General features: G+C 43.9%; 1 protein-coding gene across 1 annotated transcript in view; it reads right to left on the reverse strand.

Moving 5' to 3' along the window:
• Positions 1-1,009: 1,009 nt before the first annotated feature.
• LOC138284680 (L-lactate dehydrogenase A chain) overlaps positions 1,010-18,970 on the reverse strand; it is a 44,717-nt gene continuing 26,756 nt past the window's right edge. Inside the window, exons 4-8 of the mRNA XM_069223751.1 lie at positions 12,293-12,466; positions 11,281-11,454; positions 8,627-8,744; positions 7,436-7,559; positions 1,010-1,999 (exon numbers count right to left, since the gene is read on the reverse strand). Of these exons, the coding sequence (XP_069079852.1) occupies positions 1,835-1,999; positions 7,436-7,559; positions 8,627-8,744; positions 11,281-11,454; positions 12,293-12,466 (755 nt within the window). The 3' untranslated portion in view covers positions 1,010-1,834. The remainder of the gene's footprint in view (positions 2,000-7,435; positions 7,560-8,626; positions 8,745-11,280; positions 11,455-12,292; positions 12,467-18,970) is intronic.

The raw sequence follows: 18,970 nt of genomic DNA on the forward strand, positions 1-18,970 counted from the left end.
AGAGTAAGGCTAATGTTTTGCTGTGAGAAAAGCTAGGGTATTTATAGTTTTTCAGATCCCACAGAGATCAGCTGGGATCCTGGCCTTTGCAAACTTGTAGTTTACTCACTTCATTTAAAGATGGGTGAAGCTCTGCTTTCGATCAGGGAAGAGCCCTCCAAGTCCACTTATTACGAGAGACACACATATTTGGCGGTCAGGTTGTGCTGTCATTCGCAACATGCTAAAAATGACACTGGCGAGAAAGACTAGAATCTGATCTCTAAATATAGCTGCGATCATAAATCTGAATTATGATAAGCATCTCCTTGGAGCTGTAAAGGCTTAAGGATTCAATCTCACTACACGGGGGCCCTCCAACAGAGGCCTTCAATTGATGGCCAGATCACAAAGCTACTACAGTACATTTGCAAGTAATGAATCTTGCTCTAGTGCCGAATTAGTGTTCTTTGAAACTGAGGCCGGATCTCTAAATTAGGCGGGCGGTCTTCCACCTGGGGAACTGAAGCACTGGCTTCCAGTGACATGGCAGACTGCCCTTTGGGGTCTAGATGACCCTAGAATTCTGATAGATTGTAAAGGCGGTCTTTAATGTAATCATTTCAAATACTGGCAGACATTGAAGAGCAGAGGGCAGGCATGATACAACCTCTGCATCCATTCAAATCAAACAATTACCCGATCCTTTTTGTACATCTTTCATAAGCTAGGGTTGAGTAGTCAGGAGGATCAGATTCATATTTGCCCAAAACCTGACACTCAATTACACAAAAACATTAATAAAAGTGTAAAAACATTCAACGCTGCAACTAACCGAATCAACTCCACTGAACTTTATGGCTAGTTGGGTGTAGCAGGAACAATTCTGGATTACACTAAAACCAAAATACTTTGCTTTTGGAAACAGCCTGTGGCACGCTGAAGTGACATTAAGGATGTAACTCGTGTGGATCTATTATGGATAATGTGGGCGTATAGCTAGCATAAATAATACAACAAAATGCAAAAATCGTTCAATTGTTTTTTTATTTGGTGTTCAGGTCAACACCACAGCCCGGACAACAAGCTGTTGTCACCACCCCATACAGAGGTCATGTTCTACACAAGGAATGAGAAGCACTGGAACATATACAACTGCTCAGGTGTACAGTACATCTAACAGGTCAGGAGCGGAGCGGAGCAGAAGAGCAATCACAGACTAAATGCACATACAACTGGACATTCTGCTGATAATGATGGTGGTCACTTGCTTTGGTCAGTCGATTCCCGATCACATTTGGGTATGAGAAACTATTATTTGTCTACACAAATGCAAGGCGACTGTGCCGGGGTCTAAATCTATTAAATGGACATAGCACCTAACACCCCTCGTGCTTTTGTCAAGACATTTACATACATCGTAGACGGTAAAGATGCAATCAATGCCATAGCTGTATTCCTTCTAAAAATGGCAGGTGCCCTCAGCACCAGGCGCCATTTCAAAATATCAAAAAGCCTTGCCGGGGTAAACATGGTTACCTGCCCACGACGGCCTGTACGAACCATTTATGAGTGCAGAGTTATAATGCAAGTCTACAGACAAGAGCACCTTAAAAAGCAACATTAAATAATATTTTGGAAAACTCTGATTTCTTTATCCTCAAGATCAGTGCTGTATGAGGAAGACTGCCTCCCGTCGTAAACATTTAAGTGTTTGTTCTTCGGTCTTACACCAGCTTGAGTCGATGATCAGGTCTGCAAATGTCGGATTAGAGTGCATTAGCTACATTTGACCTAATTTAAAAGTGCAACATATAATTCACTATTTTCACCATACAAATGCACGAGAAGGTTATTAAAACTGCAGTGCCTTCTGGATTTCCCAGAGTGTATCGGAGCTCTTTCTCAGACGTTCTTCCTCATCAGCTTTCAGGGTCATCTTTATCACATCGGTGATACCCTGGTTCCCGAGGATACAGGGTACACTGAGAAAGACATCTTCATGTATGCCATGCATGCCCTAAGGAAAACATAAAAAAAGTGGTTACATATGCTGCCAAGTCGGACTGTACGGTTTGTTCATCCTAAATGCTGGGGCTGCACAAAGTAACACTACTGCCTTGCATCATCTGTTTTATAAAGTCTTGGCTACTGGCCCATCGCAATCACAACTCTACTGGAGAGTTTACCCTTCTCTTGCTCCTAGGCAGTAGCCCCCTCCCCCCCCCCCCACACACTTTACTGCATTTAGTCAAATTGGTGGACACCCAAGCTGGTAAGCGGATTGGCCCTGTGATTGTAGAGAATAGATCAACTGGTATAGTCCTGTAGTACATAATGTTCCTCTTGCACTACGGTATATCACACTCTCACTCCGAGCGTAAGAAGTGCAAAGTCCCCACCCCCGTTACTCTCTCTCTCCACATTAATCAAAGATGTGACTCTTGGGTAAAACAATTTGAATACACCTTCGTTTTTTTATGATAACAAAAAGAGCCAGCCTAGTGTGTGTACAGCCATCTGGTACTTCATTTATAAAGTCAGATCCAAGCTTCATAATTAGTGTTGCTGGTGGTCTTCAAAATAGGTCAAGTGAAACAATAAAATTATAACTAAAGCATTTTTTATAAGGCATGGCCAATGTATCAGTTTTTAGGTGGTAATACATTTGAACACAAAAATAGAAAATAACCACCAATCCCACTTCACTTCTTGTGTTGAGGATAACTGGTCCTTATAATGTTGAATCCAGTTTTTGTTGTGTTGCTGTGCACATTACCAAGAGCTATAGCCTCAATATAAAAGGACATCACTAATCCCCTACACCTGCTAGAGCACAAGTATGCAGAACACAGTCCATCAAGATATTTGATCTTTAGATATTTGTACAGTATTCCCCTGCTTTTTGGCTAGCTCTGTGGTATAGAAATGGATATAAAATACGTACATTTGTTTTTGGAAATTAGACTCCTTGACTAGTGAATCCTTATGTAAGAAAGAGGTGTCTGTATTTCCAAATGTTTTGTCTCTTCGCCGAATAAAACATTATGGCCCTCTGAACAGCACGTGTGGCTGGTTCTATCAGCCTACTCAGTGTGATTTTTTACAACTATTGGAATCATGATAGCTTGGTTGAGAAGCTGGTATTACCCTAAGTATGTGAACAGTTTTATAAACTGAATTAAAGGATTTTCAGTGGTTGAGTGGTTTCACATAAATTTCCCTCCTGTGAGGTGACTGGTGTAAGAAATTCAGTCTTACATAATGTACACATAGCGCCCAGGTACAAATGGTGGCTTCATGAGTCTGCCGGGAACCACAGTAATAATATAGTTCACCATTAATCGGTTCTGGACCATCCTTAAGACATTTATACAATTTTCTAAAAAAGGAATCACTACGTTCAACTACCTTGTAGGCTGTCGGATTTACCCGATTTTCTCTGACAGAAACATATATCTGTTGACAAGCTATTTCGAACACGGAAAAGTCAAGGTGTTATTATTGAAAGATCTGATCGCAGCTCTTTCATTTAGTCTAAGACCTTCTTGTGTTTGGTTTCCTGGCTTCCTTGAGTAACTCTATACTTTGCTATGGATAGTTTAGGTATCCAGACTCTAGGACTTCAGGAGCCATGCTTGTTAAAGCTCGGTTCACTTGAGAGACTGCCTACCATTCATATGCAATATGAACCTCAATTTTAATATGAGGTGCTATTAAGTCTTCAAGTAACCCACAGCTACCATGTTTATACAAGACTATTGGGGGGTTTCTTCATCACTTTCTGTGGCAATGAAATTGAGGGAAACGTACAAGCAAAAGCCTTATATATGGATCCCCTTTGGGGCACATAGTGTATAATAATGTAGTTTCCTGTTTTCTTTGGTAGTGAACAAGTCTATGTCTATGTCGGTCGGAACCATACCCCCAAAGATCTCGTTTATGGTTGAGTTGTCTATTTTCCATTTGTGGGAATCTACACTATGACAATTGCTTGCCAAATCATGTAGTGCTCCTTGTGGCTGTTGTGAGTGAGTTCCTTCTTTCCAAGGTCCAGTGCCAGATATTTTGAACTGCTGTGGATAACCATGTCGAATACATTTTGACCTCTTTAACAATATAGTACATGGTTGTGGTGCTGTTGGTCTGAATCACCACCCTCTTTTCTGTCTATTTTGAAGGACTGAGGTCCACTGCATTTGTGTTTGTATTTATTTTCCGGAGCAAACAAATGCCAGGACTTACAACAGAAAACAAGAAGGGAGGGTTATAAACGGCACACTCAATCAAGTACCAAAAGCATGAACATAAATATTGTTCAAGAAATGGGTGCTCAAAAGGAGGAGGTGAAGCCACCAAAACACCTCAATGGGAGCAAAGCCCGCAGCAGAGCAAGAAGCCCCCAAGCACTGCAGATCAGAGTACTCCTGGTAAGTACTCACTCCCACGTGACCGTGAACAGCGCTGTTCAGACACCTGGGAGGGACTACATACAAGGAGTACTCCCCTTTCAATACTTATTAGTGTTCCACACATGAGGACTTTGCTTTTGCCTTGATGAAGTCGATGGGGAATGGATTCAACAACCAAACACTTGTTGGTGGCTACAATTGTGAAGAAACTAAGCATCTTGCAAATAAAACGAAGATCTGAACCAAATGCTAAGGCTTAGCCCAACATTACAAGAAAGGAGCATGCCATAAAACAAACCTATCAGCTTTACAAGGAGCAAAATAAAAGGTTCACAGCACTTCAGATCTCCATCATATTAGGCAGAACTTGACAACTGAAGGTGATCATCATCGTCAGTATGCATATGCAAGATTGTTTTTAAAGGTGACCACTATCCTTGAGTAATGAGCTTTACACGTAAGCTCTCCATCCAATCAGACAGGGATCTGTAGTGATGTTGACCTTGGATTTCTTGTTGCAGGAATGTCCTTCCTCTCTTCATGTTGCCTACATTCCAGTTCTTTAGGGTTCTTTGTGCCTCTTTCATCCCCAAACTTCATAACTTTTGAATATCAAGCCTTCTTGAAGGTTGTCATACACAAATGTGCACCTGGGACTAAGGAAACACTCCAGGTCATTATTTGCATATCCTCTCTCGCTGGCAGAGACTGTGATAGCTAATAAAGGGGAATCTTTTACTTTACGAAGAGAATGTTGTCCTCTGTGTGTGTGTGTGGGGGGGGGGGGGGGGAAGGGTAATACGTTCAGTGTGTCTATAACTGGTCTCAAGAATGTCTTTGATTGGCTGGGGTCAGTTTTTTTTTTGGTCGAACACCAAACCTATTAGAATAAAATGATATTGCTCATTTGTAATATTTTATGGCAAAAACATTACTTCTTCCCCTTTACCATTCTGTCACCTAGTTATACAGACAAATGTTTCCCCCTTCTGGGATGTGGTGCCACTAGAGATAGACATGTTAATATTCTTGGAGCCAACTTCATCTCAAAAGGCAACACTCTGAACTGGTAGTATATTATGCCTACCATAGATGTAAGGAACATTATCTGTTGCTTGTACATCAAGATGTTAAAATATGCGTTGTTACCGATTATGCAGAGGAACTCATTTTCCATCATCTCTGGAACCATGCACTACAGGGTACTTATGCTGAAACTATAACAATGCACTTGCTCAGCTGTCTGAGAATCCCACCATTCTTTCTTTCACGAATGTACCTGCAGAAAAATACCGTCTATGCTCTCTGGCAAGGGTGCTTAAGTTATGGCTCCCTTGTTCAACATCTTACTCAATTCCTTCAAAGAGAATTTTAAGTGGTCTTCCTTGCACCTATTCCTCTTGGGATTAAAATTCTGTGGTGTTTCGCAAAACTGGAAACACTACCTGTGCATAATGGATTCAAAACCAAGTTAGCTTTTCTGAGCCTTTGTTTTTGTGAGATCTAATACGTTTAATGTCTTCAAGAGCCCCTTCAAAAGCTTGAGCATTCAAAATCTGAAAGTATGTCGAAGCTGGTGGCTTGGTCTCAGAGGAATAACTATCCAAAAGCCATTTTTGTGCATCGGTTTCAAAGGCCAATAAAACTGTTTTATTTTTATTTTTATACAGAACATGTGACTTTTCAGGACTGAAAATGCAAATAATCAATCAGAGCATTTGTAATGCGCACTACTCACCGGTGAGGGGCTCAGGGCCTATTAGGGGGCGGGGGGAGTTTGGGGGCTGCTATTGCTTGAACAGCCATGTCTTGAGGTGTCTCCTGAAGGTAAGTAGGTCCTGTGTCTGCCGCAGGTGGGTGGGAAGAGTGTTCCACGTCTTGGCGGCGAGGTGGGAGAACGATCTGCCACTGGTGGTAGTTATGTGAATGCGTGGGGCTGTGGCGAGGGCAAAGTCCGCACAGCGAAGCTGTTGGGTCGGGGTGTAGAAGGAGAGCCATCTGTTGAAGTATTCTGGTCCGGTGTTGTGCAGTGCCTTGTGATGCACTACAATCCAGTACATCACAAAGGATCCAATGCAAGCAATCCAGTCTCCCTTGCGTTTGCACAATTGTGTGATGGTGTAACTAGAGTCCTTTGAGCTTCGAGTGTATTTATTCTCTGTGTTATGCATGAGGTCTCAAGGGACAAGTGTCTGGCTGAGCAGGGAAATCTGTGGTGTTCAGTCTTCACTGAGCTACGCTTTTTTAACACCCAATTATTTAAAATGCCAATTTCTATTTTATGAGTCCCATGGAACTCTGGTTCCTGGAAGGTTTTATGTTTGCAGCCTAGAACATTTGCTTTCAAAAGATTTTCTTGCTGGGAAGCCTAACACTTTCCAAGCACGCCCTACCATCACAGACTGCATACTTTTCCCATTAGCTCGTTTTTCAAGCTTGAATTGTCCTGGGCTGGAATTTACTGCAAAGCTTACATTTATCCTCCTGATGGGCACTTTGAAAACCATGCATGTGTTTATGCAGAGGATGTTACGATTACAAGCGCACAGTCTTAAAGCAGTATTTTGAATGGTCATGGGTAACTCATTTCCGAAAAAGTCCAAATCGCAAACAAAGCATGCATTTTCATAAATCTGTCCCAGTCAATTCTTGAAACATTTGTATAATGTTTTTTTCCTTAGTGCAGTTGTTGGTAATCTTCCAGTGCAAGTTTGACGTCCACATAAAAAATAGATCTGACGATAGCAGCAAGCATTGGGGTACAACTACAGCAGTGTGTCCATGTCATAAATAAAGTACATCCCAGTAGAAATTCGCCTCGACTAACAAACATTTAAGGAAGACTACTCAAAAAGGTGTGAGCTAAGCACTGACCGTGGAATTATGCACATCATGTGAATTCGTACCAAGTTCATGCTGTAAAAAGTGTGCACACATCTATCAATTGCAGTGCAAAATGCTGAATTCCACAGATTCGCTCTAAAATGGGTATAAAACCAAATGGGCTATTTTGTTTTGGTCGACCACAAGAACTGGCTGCTTACCTTAACCATGGTGGAAACAGGGTGCACTCTTCGAAGGTTCTTCATGATGGTTTCTGCTAGGTCAGCAACAGAGAGACCAATGGCCCAAGATGTGTACCCCTTAAGCTTGATGACTTCATAGGCACTGTAAAGAGACAAAGGAAATAAATAAAATTGCCTTAGATATGTCAAGACTGGTTGAATTCTAACGACTAGAAACAAAAAAACCTTGCTGCAAAAATAAGACACTATCAACACAGCCATGTAAAGTAACAGAATGTTCTTCCTTCTTGACCCTTTTTGCATTACTAGGTGCTTCAATACCACGGTGTGCAGTTACTGCACCACTAAAACGGTTCTAATCACACAGTTCTTGGAAAGATCAGGCATGGCCTACTGCAAACAGCTACCACCTCTATTAAGCATGTGGGGCTCTTCTAGTTAAATTAACTTATAATTTACCCTTCTGCTGGGCGAATGGCAGTCAATGTCCACACTCACTGGGACAGAGACCCCCTTGTTCAAAATAAGCTATATTGTGCGAACAAGGGAGAAAATCTGCCATGGTTGTAATGCACTTCTCGACTCCGACACACCTGATCACCACTTTCTCCCGGACCACTTATCTCACGTGGCTCGTGAGCTCTACTTTCCCACAAAAAAAGCAAGAATCGGCAAATGAACTACCCAGTTTTTTTCAGTCACACGAAGCTTCTCACGGGTTAACATGCTAGATTACATTTCTCACAATATAACTGAGACCTAACTTTTTTTTTTGTCAAACTGGCAAGCACAAAACTATGAAATCAAAAAGCAAAAACGTAACTACTTTCTATACTGTGTTTAATTAACATAGTGGTTGAAATATTGGTGCATACACTAAAGAAGGCAGGTTACCAGAAGGGGTGGGGACCCATGGATCACCAGTTTTACTTAGACTACAGCTCACCATCGTGCGGAGTTTAATATTCCAAACATTTCTTGGTGCTTCCTATTTCAAGGACTCTTAGGTGCCCCCGATTAAAGCATTCTGTGGTGGTGCTTCTAATTCCAAACATTCTCCCCTGCTCCCTGTACATGCTGTGGTGCTGCTCCCTAGTATAAACGTTATTTGGTGCTCTGGGATCCCAGGGAGAAGAACGGACTGTTAAGAACACGGGTGACTCCTATGCGGATACTTTTCACGTCGACTAACATAGAAATAAGGCTTACCTGTCCACCACCTGCTTGTGAAGCTCCTTCCAGTTCTCTTTGTCTGCATCACTTCCGAGGTCAGGGTTCAGGGTTTTCAAGCAGACTCCAGCCACATTAACCCCATTCCAGACAGGCACTGGGAGAGAATTTGTAAACACTTTAGCTTCGTCTTTTTCTTGAGACTGGTCAAATGTATGCATTATACCCAGAGATATCCAGACTAGATGCATAGGTTTTAATAATCCTAAAGCATCTTCGGTTACTTTTTATTCAAAGCTTCACCTTTCATCGCGTAAATCACAGTGATCTCAACAGATTTTTCACTCCACAGAGCCACGTCTGACTTTGTATGCTTCACACTGCAATTGCACAGGCAGCCGGGGAGGCTCAGTACTGAACCAACCGAACTGAACCAACAATTGTATTTTGTAACTGTGCGCCGTTTTTGCGTCAAAAAGCGGGGCAAATGCGGCGCTAAAAAAGTATAAATACGGGCCCAAATATTTTGGGGCAGATTTATGAAAAGTGGCACTGCACCACGTGCAGCGCCACTTTTCTAGCACCCCTTAGCGCCCCCCCTAATGCCATCATATGTGCACAATATTTAAAATACGGCGCACCATGGCGGTAGTCAGGGCTACTAGTGTCAGAATTTGATGCTAGACCTAGTTTTTGCAGGATTAGCATAAAACATTTTTATGCTAATCCTGCAAAGCACCCAGAAGCCCATTGAAACCAATGGAAGCCTTCTTTTAATGCCTGCTCTGAGCAGGCATTGAAAGGGCTGAAAAAAAATGGTGCATGGAAATCTTAGATTTCCTTGCTCCCTTTTTTGCCTCCCCCTAATGGGGGAATGCCCCTTTGCATACATTATGCCTGGTGCAGGCTTAATGTAGCGCAAAGGGTTACAAAGTGGCACAATGCATGAGTTGCGCCACTTTGTAAATATGGTGAGATGTTTTTGACCTTCTAAGGCTACATAAGCGTAAAAATTACGCTAATGTGGCGTTAGAATGGCGATAGGCCCTCTTAAATCTGAGCCTTTATACTTCCATGCAGTGACATGTTTGGGAGTAGTTGGATTTTTAACTGACCTTACATATAATTTTAAAGGTCCGCATTGTTTAACCATCTGGTAGTTCAATCAATGTTGCTGCATAGTTACTTAACATCTTACTCTGGGTGAAGCTCAAAGGGTAACCTACCAGCTTTCATATCTGATGTTTCAAACAGTACTAGGCTTGTGAGACGGGCATTTATTACATCCCCAACACTGAAATATCAATATTCGGATGAAAAGGAATCAAATCAAATATATGGCAGATCGTAATGTTGCATGCATTTTTTTCATAGATTTGCCACCATTTCTATCTAGAGCGGTGTATTTCATCACAGACTTAACATTTTACAGTAAGGATAACTGAATGACCTGGTCTGTGTCGTAAGGTTTGAAAGTACAGTTTACATATTTGCGAAACCTTTGAAAAGGCCTCCTCTGCACCCACCCCACAAATTCCACGGTCACCTGCTGTATAAAGTTTAGTCCAAAGGTCTCTCCTACTAAGATTACGTTCCTGACCTTTACTACACAGTCACGCAGGCAAATATAGACCATACATATAGTGTTACATGCTGCGGTGGAAGGATGGTTCAAGCCAAATTTGCTTCCCTGTCTTTGCTGTGGCAGATAAAATGAACACTTCGAAATTAATGTAAAAGTGCAGGTAATTACAAAGATAGCTTATCAACTTCACAGCCAGATACTTGTCCTCCTTTATTCACCTCAGTAATGCCGCCTTGTGTTTATTTGCAAGTCCACGTGCGAGCTATGAGACAATGACGGCGTTGCCAGCAGACACAAAGGCCCATAATTATACTTTTTTAGCGCCGCATTTGCGTCGTTTTTTGACGCAAAATCGGCGCAAACTTACAAAATACAACTGTATTTTGGAAGTTTGCGCTGCTTTTGCGTCAACAAATGACGCAAATGCGGCGCTAAAAACAGTATAAATATAGGCCAAAGTGCGATACTCCCAGTGTGCAAAGGCTGAACCTGCAGCACATACACAGAATACCCAATACCCGTGCTCAATAGTCACTCAAACTGAAATCTTCTCCAGACCTGGATAATGCTATGTAGAGGTCATTCCAAGGTGGCCGGATTTACTAGCTGGTAATTTCAGCCAAGGCATATACTGCACATCACGGTATCCCTGGGCCAAAATTCATGGCCTATTCAGAGTTAGAGGGAGGACCTGTGGTAGGAGAGTAGGTGGACCTGATTACCGCAGGTTTTCCCTCTTTTCCCCCTTACACATTTCAGAAGTTATTTTCTGGCAATGTTCACGAGGGAAACGTTTTGGAAGTACGTATCTTGCAAACTCAAACAGGGTGCATAACCCAGGTGGTGCCCGATTCAAACGTCCCAAGCTACTCGAAATAAGGGCCTTATTGTTTTGAAAGTTAAAATGTTTTCATTGCAGCAGTTGCAACCTTTGATCTGTGCTTGCGAAAGCTAACTAATGTGATCAGTCCATTCGAGCCCTGTCTTCAAAGCTGGAATGAGAAAATGTCCACTTCATTCCTGCCAGTTGCTACTTGACCTGCCTTTCCTCAATAAGTAGCGAAAATACACTTAAAAAGTAACTTTTTAAGGAAGAAGATACACGTACCGCTAGAGTCCCCGTGCTCGCCAATGACCCAGCCATGGCAGCTCTGAGAATGGATGCCCAGTTTTTCTCCCATCAGATAGCGGAATCGGGCAGAGTCCAAATTGCAACCGCTGCCAATAACACGGTGCTTGGGAAAGCCGCTGATCTTCCAGGCCACGTAGGTCAAAACATCCACTGTTGATTTAAAAAAAAACACTTTTTAAGCAGATCTGGATAAAGATAATGTTTTGTGAACGTATTACCCATGTACAGTAATAGGTCATGCACTGCAACTGTGAAAAGGGTAGAACCTATTGTGCAAACCTAGCTGCAGAGCAGAGTGACTGACAGCGCAAACTATTTCTGAGTTAATTTCGATGGCATGTTACCTCATACGGAGTTCTTGCTCTCAGACCAGGCAGGGCTCTTTACTAGGGCTCACATATCGGAGAAACCCAGACATCCACATTACACAATGGCCTCCAATGTGGACTTTTAATTCTGAATATTATACCCAGAGTCATTATTTTTTGTACAGATCAAATACTAGCCATTTGTATTGGTAAAAAATGAGTTTGTGTAGAGCATATGCATTTACAGAAAGTCACCTAGATAGCTTACTGGCACTAACATGCAAATATTCAATTCCTTGTCTACCCTTGTGTAAAACACTGCCACCTGGTACAACACTCAGGGTACTTTTGTTTCTTCAATGTAAACCCAAGAGTTGGCCCATGGTTTCATGGAATCGCCTGGCTTGGCTTACCTCACACAAAAGGAAAGAGGGGGGCGGATATATTTTTTCCACTGAAACCTTTTGTACAATCCCAGATCAAGCTTCGGTCTACCAATATGGTCTCTCCAGTCAGCACTTTTCTGTTCACCTCCACAGAACGTCTCAAGGGAACGTAAGCCAAGAGGTATATGTCTATTTGGTGGCAGACATTCTCCCTCGGTGCCACGACCAGCTGACAGACTTCATCACAGAACCACACAGAAAACCTTCAGTGCTAAAAGCACACCATCAGCTCACCTGGGTTGGAGACTACGAGAAGCATGGAGTCCGGGCTGTGCTTGACGATGTTAGGAACGATGAATTTGAAAATGTTCACGTTGCGCTGAACCAGGTTAAGGCGGCTCTCTCCCTCCTGCTGGCGGGCACCAGCGGTGATGATGACCAGCTTGGAATTTGCGGTGACGCTGTAGTCTGTCATGGAAAGTAATGCAGCATAATTAATCAGACGGTAAAACAAACATTTACTCCAAGATCAATAACCAAGATCCTAAACACAAGGCTGACAACGCATCAGGGCAACGCAAGATAACAGCTGTCATTGCACCACTGAGTTTCACCTTTTGTTTGTTTCATAACTTGCTTGTCTCGATGCATGAGGATTTGCACGTTGTCAGTCTTTATACATGTAAGGCTCCAAGTGCTTGGCTGGTACCATAGGACATTACAGCTTTGCTTCCTGGGCCGGATGGCACTGTGGACTCCACCCATGAAGATACGGCTTGAAAGCACATCTCCTCCACTTACTTTCCACTCGCTGCAACCCACACCCCCTTACTTCTCTTAAAGTGCCGGGGCATTGCCTTTCCTATGTATATTCCATACAAAGGGCACGACTAAGAGTCGGGTAACCCTGGGTGGGGTAGCTCTCCTAAGTACAACCGGCCAGCTGTTTCCCCACTTGCACAGGAGTATCAGTCCTTATTTGACCACGTAAACATCAAGCTGGAAGCGCGGCCCAGCCCTAGCCCGACTCCCTCCGCAGTCCGCCAGGCCAGAATCTGCACTGTCCCCGACACCAAGCGGGTGGTAAATGAGGGCGTGACCCATATAGAAGTGGGTTTATTTTGTGAGTAATCTGAATCAGAAAAATTGAGTCCACATGTTTGTTCCCCATTCCATGAAGATTAATTAGGAATAGCCGTAATTAGGGGCAGGGATACCAGCAGGAAAAGCCTCATATTCCTGGTGTTCACATGGTGGTGGAAGCCAGGGAGTGTTAATGATGTCACTTTTAGTCTAGAATAAATTCAGGTGGATCTCTGAATCACTGTGTAGAGAAAATTCACTAATACTAATAAACTGATGCTCTAAACAGAAAGCAGGGAGCACAGGATTATGTAGGTAAACTAGGAAGCCAGACTACAATGAAGAGGATTTCTGGAGCGGTCCTCAAAAAGAGGTGCATTCATATTTAATTACTACAATCCCAACATTCACCAGTGTGTGGCATAAATCCATGGACCGTACGATTCTGCTCTCCTCAGGCAGTGCTGAAAAATGGGTTTGGCATCGAAATACTGACAAGAGTGCGATTGTAGATACCTGTGTTTACTTTGTGACCGACTTTGGATTCACAATCTTGCATTAGCACAAGTAGCAGGGAGGGTACATTGTGCTCTTTCAAATAGTAATTTGTTGGCAGCCTGCCATGCCAAAGACTCAAATGATAATGTGAATGTTTGCTAACCAAGTAGATGATAACACTGAAGAATCAATAGCACGCAGCTGGTATAGTCCCCGGCGAAAAGCACGTTCATGTTAAATTATTATGGGAAAACTCGGATGAAAACCTTCGTAGCAATGTACTATGCAATGCCTGCCCTGGGTCGTAAGTCCTTCTGATGGCATGAAAAGAAAAGCCCCCTCCCTGGCTGGCACTCGGTCAAAGGGTTCGTTCATCCAACTGCAAGTTCTCAAAAATGATATTAGCGGGATCACAAAACAAGACTCAGGAAGTATGTAGTGGGAAATAATGCTGATTCACCCAAAGGCAATGCAAGAGCTAAGGGAACCGGTTGATCACGGATTGTGGTTGCCGGGAGTGGTGCAAGAAGACGCCTAGATTCAGTTCCCTTTTGGCAATCAATGTGAGCAAACAGGCTAGGACGTGCTTCTCCCACTCAAGATACGCTGCTCTGCGGCCGCTCCCTAAGTTAAACTCGTGGCATGGAAAACAAGCAGCAGAAGGGGGTTGTTTTGCAGCTCTAACGCTACTCAAATACAGGCCCATATTTATACTTTTTGACGCTAAACTGCGCTAACGCAGTTTAGCGTCAAAAAAATTTGCGCCGTCTAACGCCATTCTGAAGCGCCATGCGGGCGCCGTATTTATGGAATGGCGTTAGACGGCGCAATCAGACCGGCGCTGCCTGGTGTGCGTGGAAAAAAACCACGTAGACCAGGCAGCGCCGGCGTTGGGAAAAAATGACGTTAGGGCGTCTTAAAATGGCGCAAGTCAGGTTGACGCTAAAAAATCGTCTTAACCCGATTTGCGCCATTTTTTCGACGCCCAGACGCCATTTCATGACTCCTGTCTTAGTAAAGACAGGAGTCATGCCCCCTTGCCCAATGGCCATGCCCAGGGGACTTGTGTCCCCTGGGCATGGTCATTGGGCATAGTGGCATGTAGGGGGGCACAAATAAGGCCCCCCTATGCCACAAAAAAAATCAAAAAATTAAAAAAAATTATACTTACCTGAACTTACCTGTACTTCACTGGGATGGGTCCCTCCATCCTTGGGTGTCCTCCTGGGGTGGGCAGGGGTGGCAGGGGGGGTCCCTGGGGGCAGGGGAGGGCACCTGTGGGCTCATTCTGAGCCCACAGGTCCCTTAACGCCTACCCTGACCCAGGCGTTAAATTCAGGCGCAAATGCGGGTTTTTTTGACCCGCCACCTCCCGGGCGTGATTTTTGCCCGGGAGTATAAATACGACGCATTTGCGTCGCCGTCATTTTTTTAGACGGGAACGCCTTCCTTGCATCTCATTAACGCAAGGAAGGCGTTCACGCTAAAAAATGACGCTCTTTCTTCATACTTTGGCGCTAGACGCGTCTAACGCCAAAGTATAAATATGGCGTTAGTTTTGCGCCGAATTTGCGCCGAAAAAAACGACGCTAATTCGGCGCAAACGGAGTATAAATACGGGCCACAAGGTTTTACATTTTCTGTAGTAACATGGAATTAAATTATCAGGCCAGAGTGCAGTGTTCCAAGATGACCGCATAGTAGGGAGGGTCCTTGTGTCTAGGCAAACCATCCAACAAAATCCTGAGGCATACAAAAATGTGATGGATGGAATGCTTAAATTAATCTCAGCCAGTGGTGTTTACTTGGCGCTGTATACCAGTCCATCACTATTCTGCACACCATGGCACCTCAGATGCGGCCCAGCCATATGGAAGTCAGCCTTGACCTTGCTCCAATGGGAACAGTCCAGTCCAAACGAACTGCCAGGCCAGGCCCCCCATGAAGCCAAACGCAAGCAACCCAGGACCGGTTTCACCCTTATTAGGATCATCAGCTGGGTATAACTTGGTTCCAGTGGCAGTAATTACCAGAGGCTGAAATTAATACAAGCATTCAATTTATCACTTTTTTTGTATACTTCATCAAACATGATCCGGCAAGCAGGGTGCCAATCACTCCAAACCAAACAACAGTTGCGGGTGTAAGGCTGAAGCTGTTATGTTGACACTTCACCACTCCTGAGAACTGCAGCTGAAGCACTTACTCAGCATGGAAGCCTACTCAGCTATCTGGTGGTGGAATGAACTTTCCAGCTGGCAGCAACCTAAACAACTATGGCCTACATTTATACTTTTTTAGCGCCGCATTTGCGTCATTTGTTGACGCAAAAGCAGCGCAAACTTTCAAAATACAATTGTATTTTGGAATTTTGCGCCGATTTTGCGCCAAAAAACGACGCAAATGCGGCGCTAAAAAAGTATAATTATGGGCCTATGAGAATAGCTGTGGATGGGGTACGCGGAGTCCTGGTTGGGTGCAACCATGACCTAGTGCCTCAGAGGAGGTGTGGTCTTTGCTCGCCTGACCAATGAAGAAGGAAGCACACCGCAAAGAGACTGTCCAAGCAGTGCCAGCAGAGGACCACCTGGGAAGCAGCTCGAACAGCTGCAGCAGCTATTGTCCCAGTGGATTGGGACTGAACTGTTTCACCGCTGACCCCAGCCAAGGAGTGGAGCTGGGGGTCGTCATCTGGAGTGTATACATGTGGCCTGTCTGTGATGCTACAACAAAGGAAAGTAGCATCTGAGATGGAGGCTGCAAGACGGCTGATTCGGAGGCCCAATTTGGTGCCGCAACACTGATGAAGACCTTCCAGACTGATGTCCCTCTTGAGACTGTATGAACGAGTAGGCCTTGCAGTGGGCCTCAGCCGTTTGCTTGTTACCCCTCAGTGTATTTGATTGCTGACAGAGACTAGGAGTGAACTGGCACCAGTGATTGTAGGGACAACCTCTGCACCTTCAGGCTGTCCTGTTTTTGAGCTAAAGGGGGTTGAGGTCGTGCGTCTGGCCCTCCGGGGTATGATGTGGAGAGGCTTTAATTTCGGCATTATAATTCACAGAATTTGATTGTGTGCACCAACATATAGAGATTGAGACAAACCCAGCCCTGCTGTGTGCAGTCTTGAGGTTTGAACACAGTTAGTAAGAACCCACCTTGTAGAACATTGCCTGTCAACATAAAGCAGTCAGTAACTGTGAGGATTGTGACACTGATCTGCGGACACAGAGTGGCTGACCTGCAAACTGATATAAAATGAGTGGGCCACAGTGGTCGTGAGTGCTGCTAACTTGCCTAAAAACGGTGAAACGCTATCAAACGCAAATCAAGATCTCCTTTGATCCAAAAAGTAGCACCAGAATAAAGGGGGTGAATTAAGACTCGAAGTAGCTGTGGATAGATACATCAGGCATGCGTTGGAGAAAGCACAATATGCTGCTCCTGAGTTTACTAAAAGCTTGGCTTCTACAGTTAGATAAGTTATACTCTAACTTACGGATGGAACTTAAAAAGAGCATCTGGACAGACAAAGCAATTGCACATGGTCAGAAAAAAACTCATCTCAGACACAGAAGATGCTGTAAACTGAAAAAACGAGAAACTCCTACAAATGGAAAAAATTCTAGAGCGCAGCACAGTGAAAAATGAGAACCTGAAAGTGTATTTGTGCAAAAACACGTGCCTTCTGGACGTCCCGGAATAGACAGTGGCCGGCAAAATGGAACATTTTTAGGTGACATTACTCACTAAGGGGCATATTTAAGAAAAGTGGCACTGCACACAGGGCAACGCCACTTTTTTTGTGACCCATAGTGCCCCTAACCTCACCATGTGTGCGCCGTATTTAAAAAATGGTGGACCATAGCGGTTGTTAGGGGACTAGCATCATAAATTTTGATGCTAGTCTGGAGCTTTGCAGGATTAACATAAAAAATGTTGACGCTAATCCTGCAAAGCCCATTGAGGCCCATTGTAATCAATGGTGTGCCTCCTTTTAATGCCTGCTTTGAGAAGGCGTTAAAAGTGCCGTAAAAAATGATGCAAAGAAATCTCCTAGATTTCTTTGCACCATTTTTTCAGCCGCCCTAAGGGGGTACGCCCACTCTGCATACATTATGCCTGGCACAGGCATACTGTAGCGCCAAGGGTTACATAGTGGCGCAATGCATGCATTGTGCCACTTTGTAAGTATGGTGCAGGGATTTTGGCCTCTTTGGGCCACATTAGCATAAAAAAAGCACTTTAATATTGCGCAAGGAGGTGCTAGGGGCTCTTAAATGTGCCCCTGAATTCTTTGGCAGCCCTTTCTTTTCCCAAATATTTGTGGTAAAATTAGCTGATCAATCACGAAGCTGCCCCACTGCAGGGGCAGCGAGGCGTCCCATCATTGCACACCTCCTTATTTATGGATTATGCAATGGGGAATGTAGGCAAGCAAGAGAGAAACCGGACTTTCCTTAAGTGGGAAGATCTATATCCATTTACCTCGACTTTATCATAAGGGGTCAGGAGGTGAGATGTAGCCTTGTGCTAGTTAATATAGTGTAACTGAGTGATTCCCACATTGTGTCCCTGTGTGTAGAGGGGTATGTTTATGCAACACTCTGCTTGGCTAATGACAAAGCCTGTGGGAATGACCCAAATCAACCTTACCTCGGGTTAACTGCACAACTCTGACGAGCCTCAATAAGCAACTGATAAAGCAGAATGTTTACAATGGAACGATGCAGCTAACAACCATGGTTGTTAAGATTTGTTATCAGAGTCCAAAGAAGGTATTCTGTATGTCGCCAACAAATGGTCTATCTCTACCATGAGCTGCAACCTTCCCAACGAATTCAACAGATCAGTTGATAGCGATGTGACTTGGTAATGGAATATTACTGCTGAATGCATTTGCTGTCGATTTTATATGTGGGGCCAGGAGCAAACTCGCTGACAAGATGGGGTGGAGGTTAGTGTCACTTGTTAAGTGTGTGATGGCGATTAAAATGTTCAAAGCTCACACATATTCCAGAAATGAACCCTGCAAATTCCATATCTGTATGGGTCAGCATCAGAATGCACTGATGGGAGGTACCGGCCGCCTAACATTACATTAGTACCAAATAGGCAGTTAAAGCTGCAGCACCTATCTTGGAATGGGACAAGGGGCTAAATAATCCACCTAAAGCATCACTGGAACAGACCAGGGGTGTGCAGTTCCTATAGTCTGACACACAGGACATATTGTTTGGGGTCAAGGACAAGATTTTATTATTTTGCCCTAAGACTAGTAAGCCCAAACCCCTGCGGCACAAACCCTTTGATTGCCAGTTTACTTAAACATATTATGGAGCAGGGGAGGGCCTTGTCTGCAATTGAGGTGATATTTCTGTCCACATGTAA

This window comes from Pleurodeles waltl, chromosome 3_1 (genome assembly GCF_031143425.1).
Source record: "Pleurodeles waltl isolate 20211129_DDA chromosome 3_1, aPleWal1.hap1.20221129, whole genome shotgun sequence".
Taxonomy (NCBI): Eukaryota; Metazoa; Chordata; class Amphibia; order Caudata; family Salamandridae; genus Pleurodeles; species Pleurodeles waltl.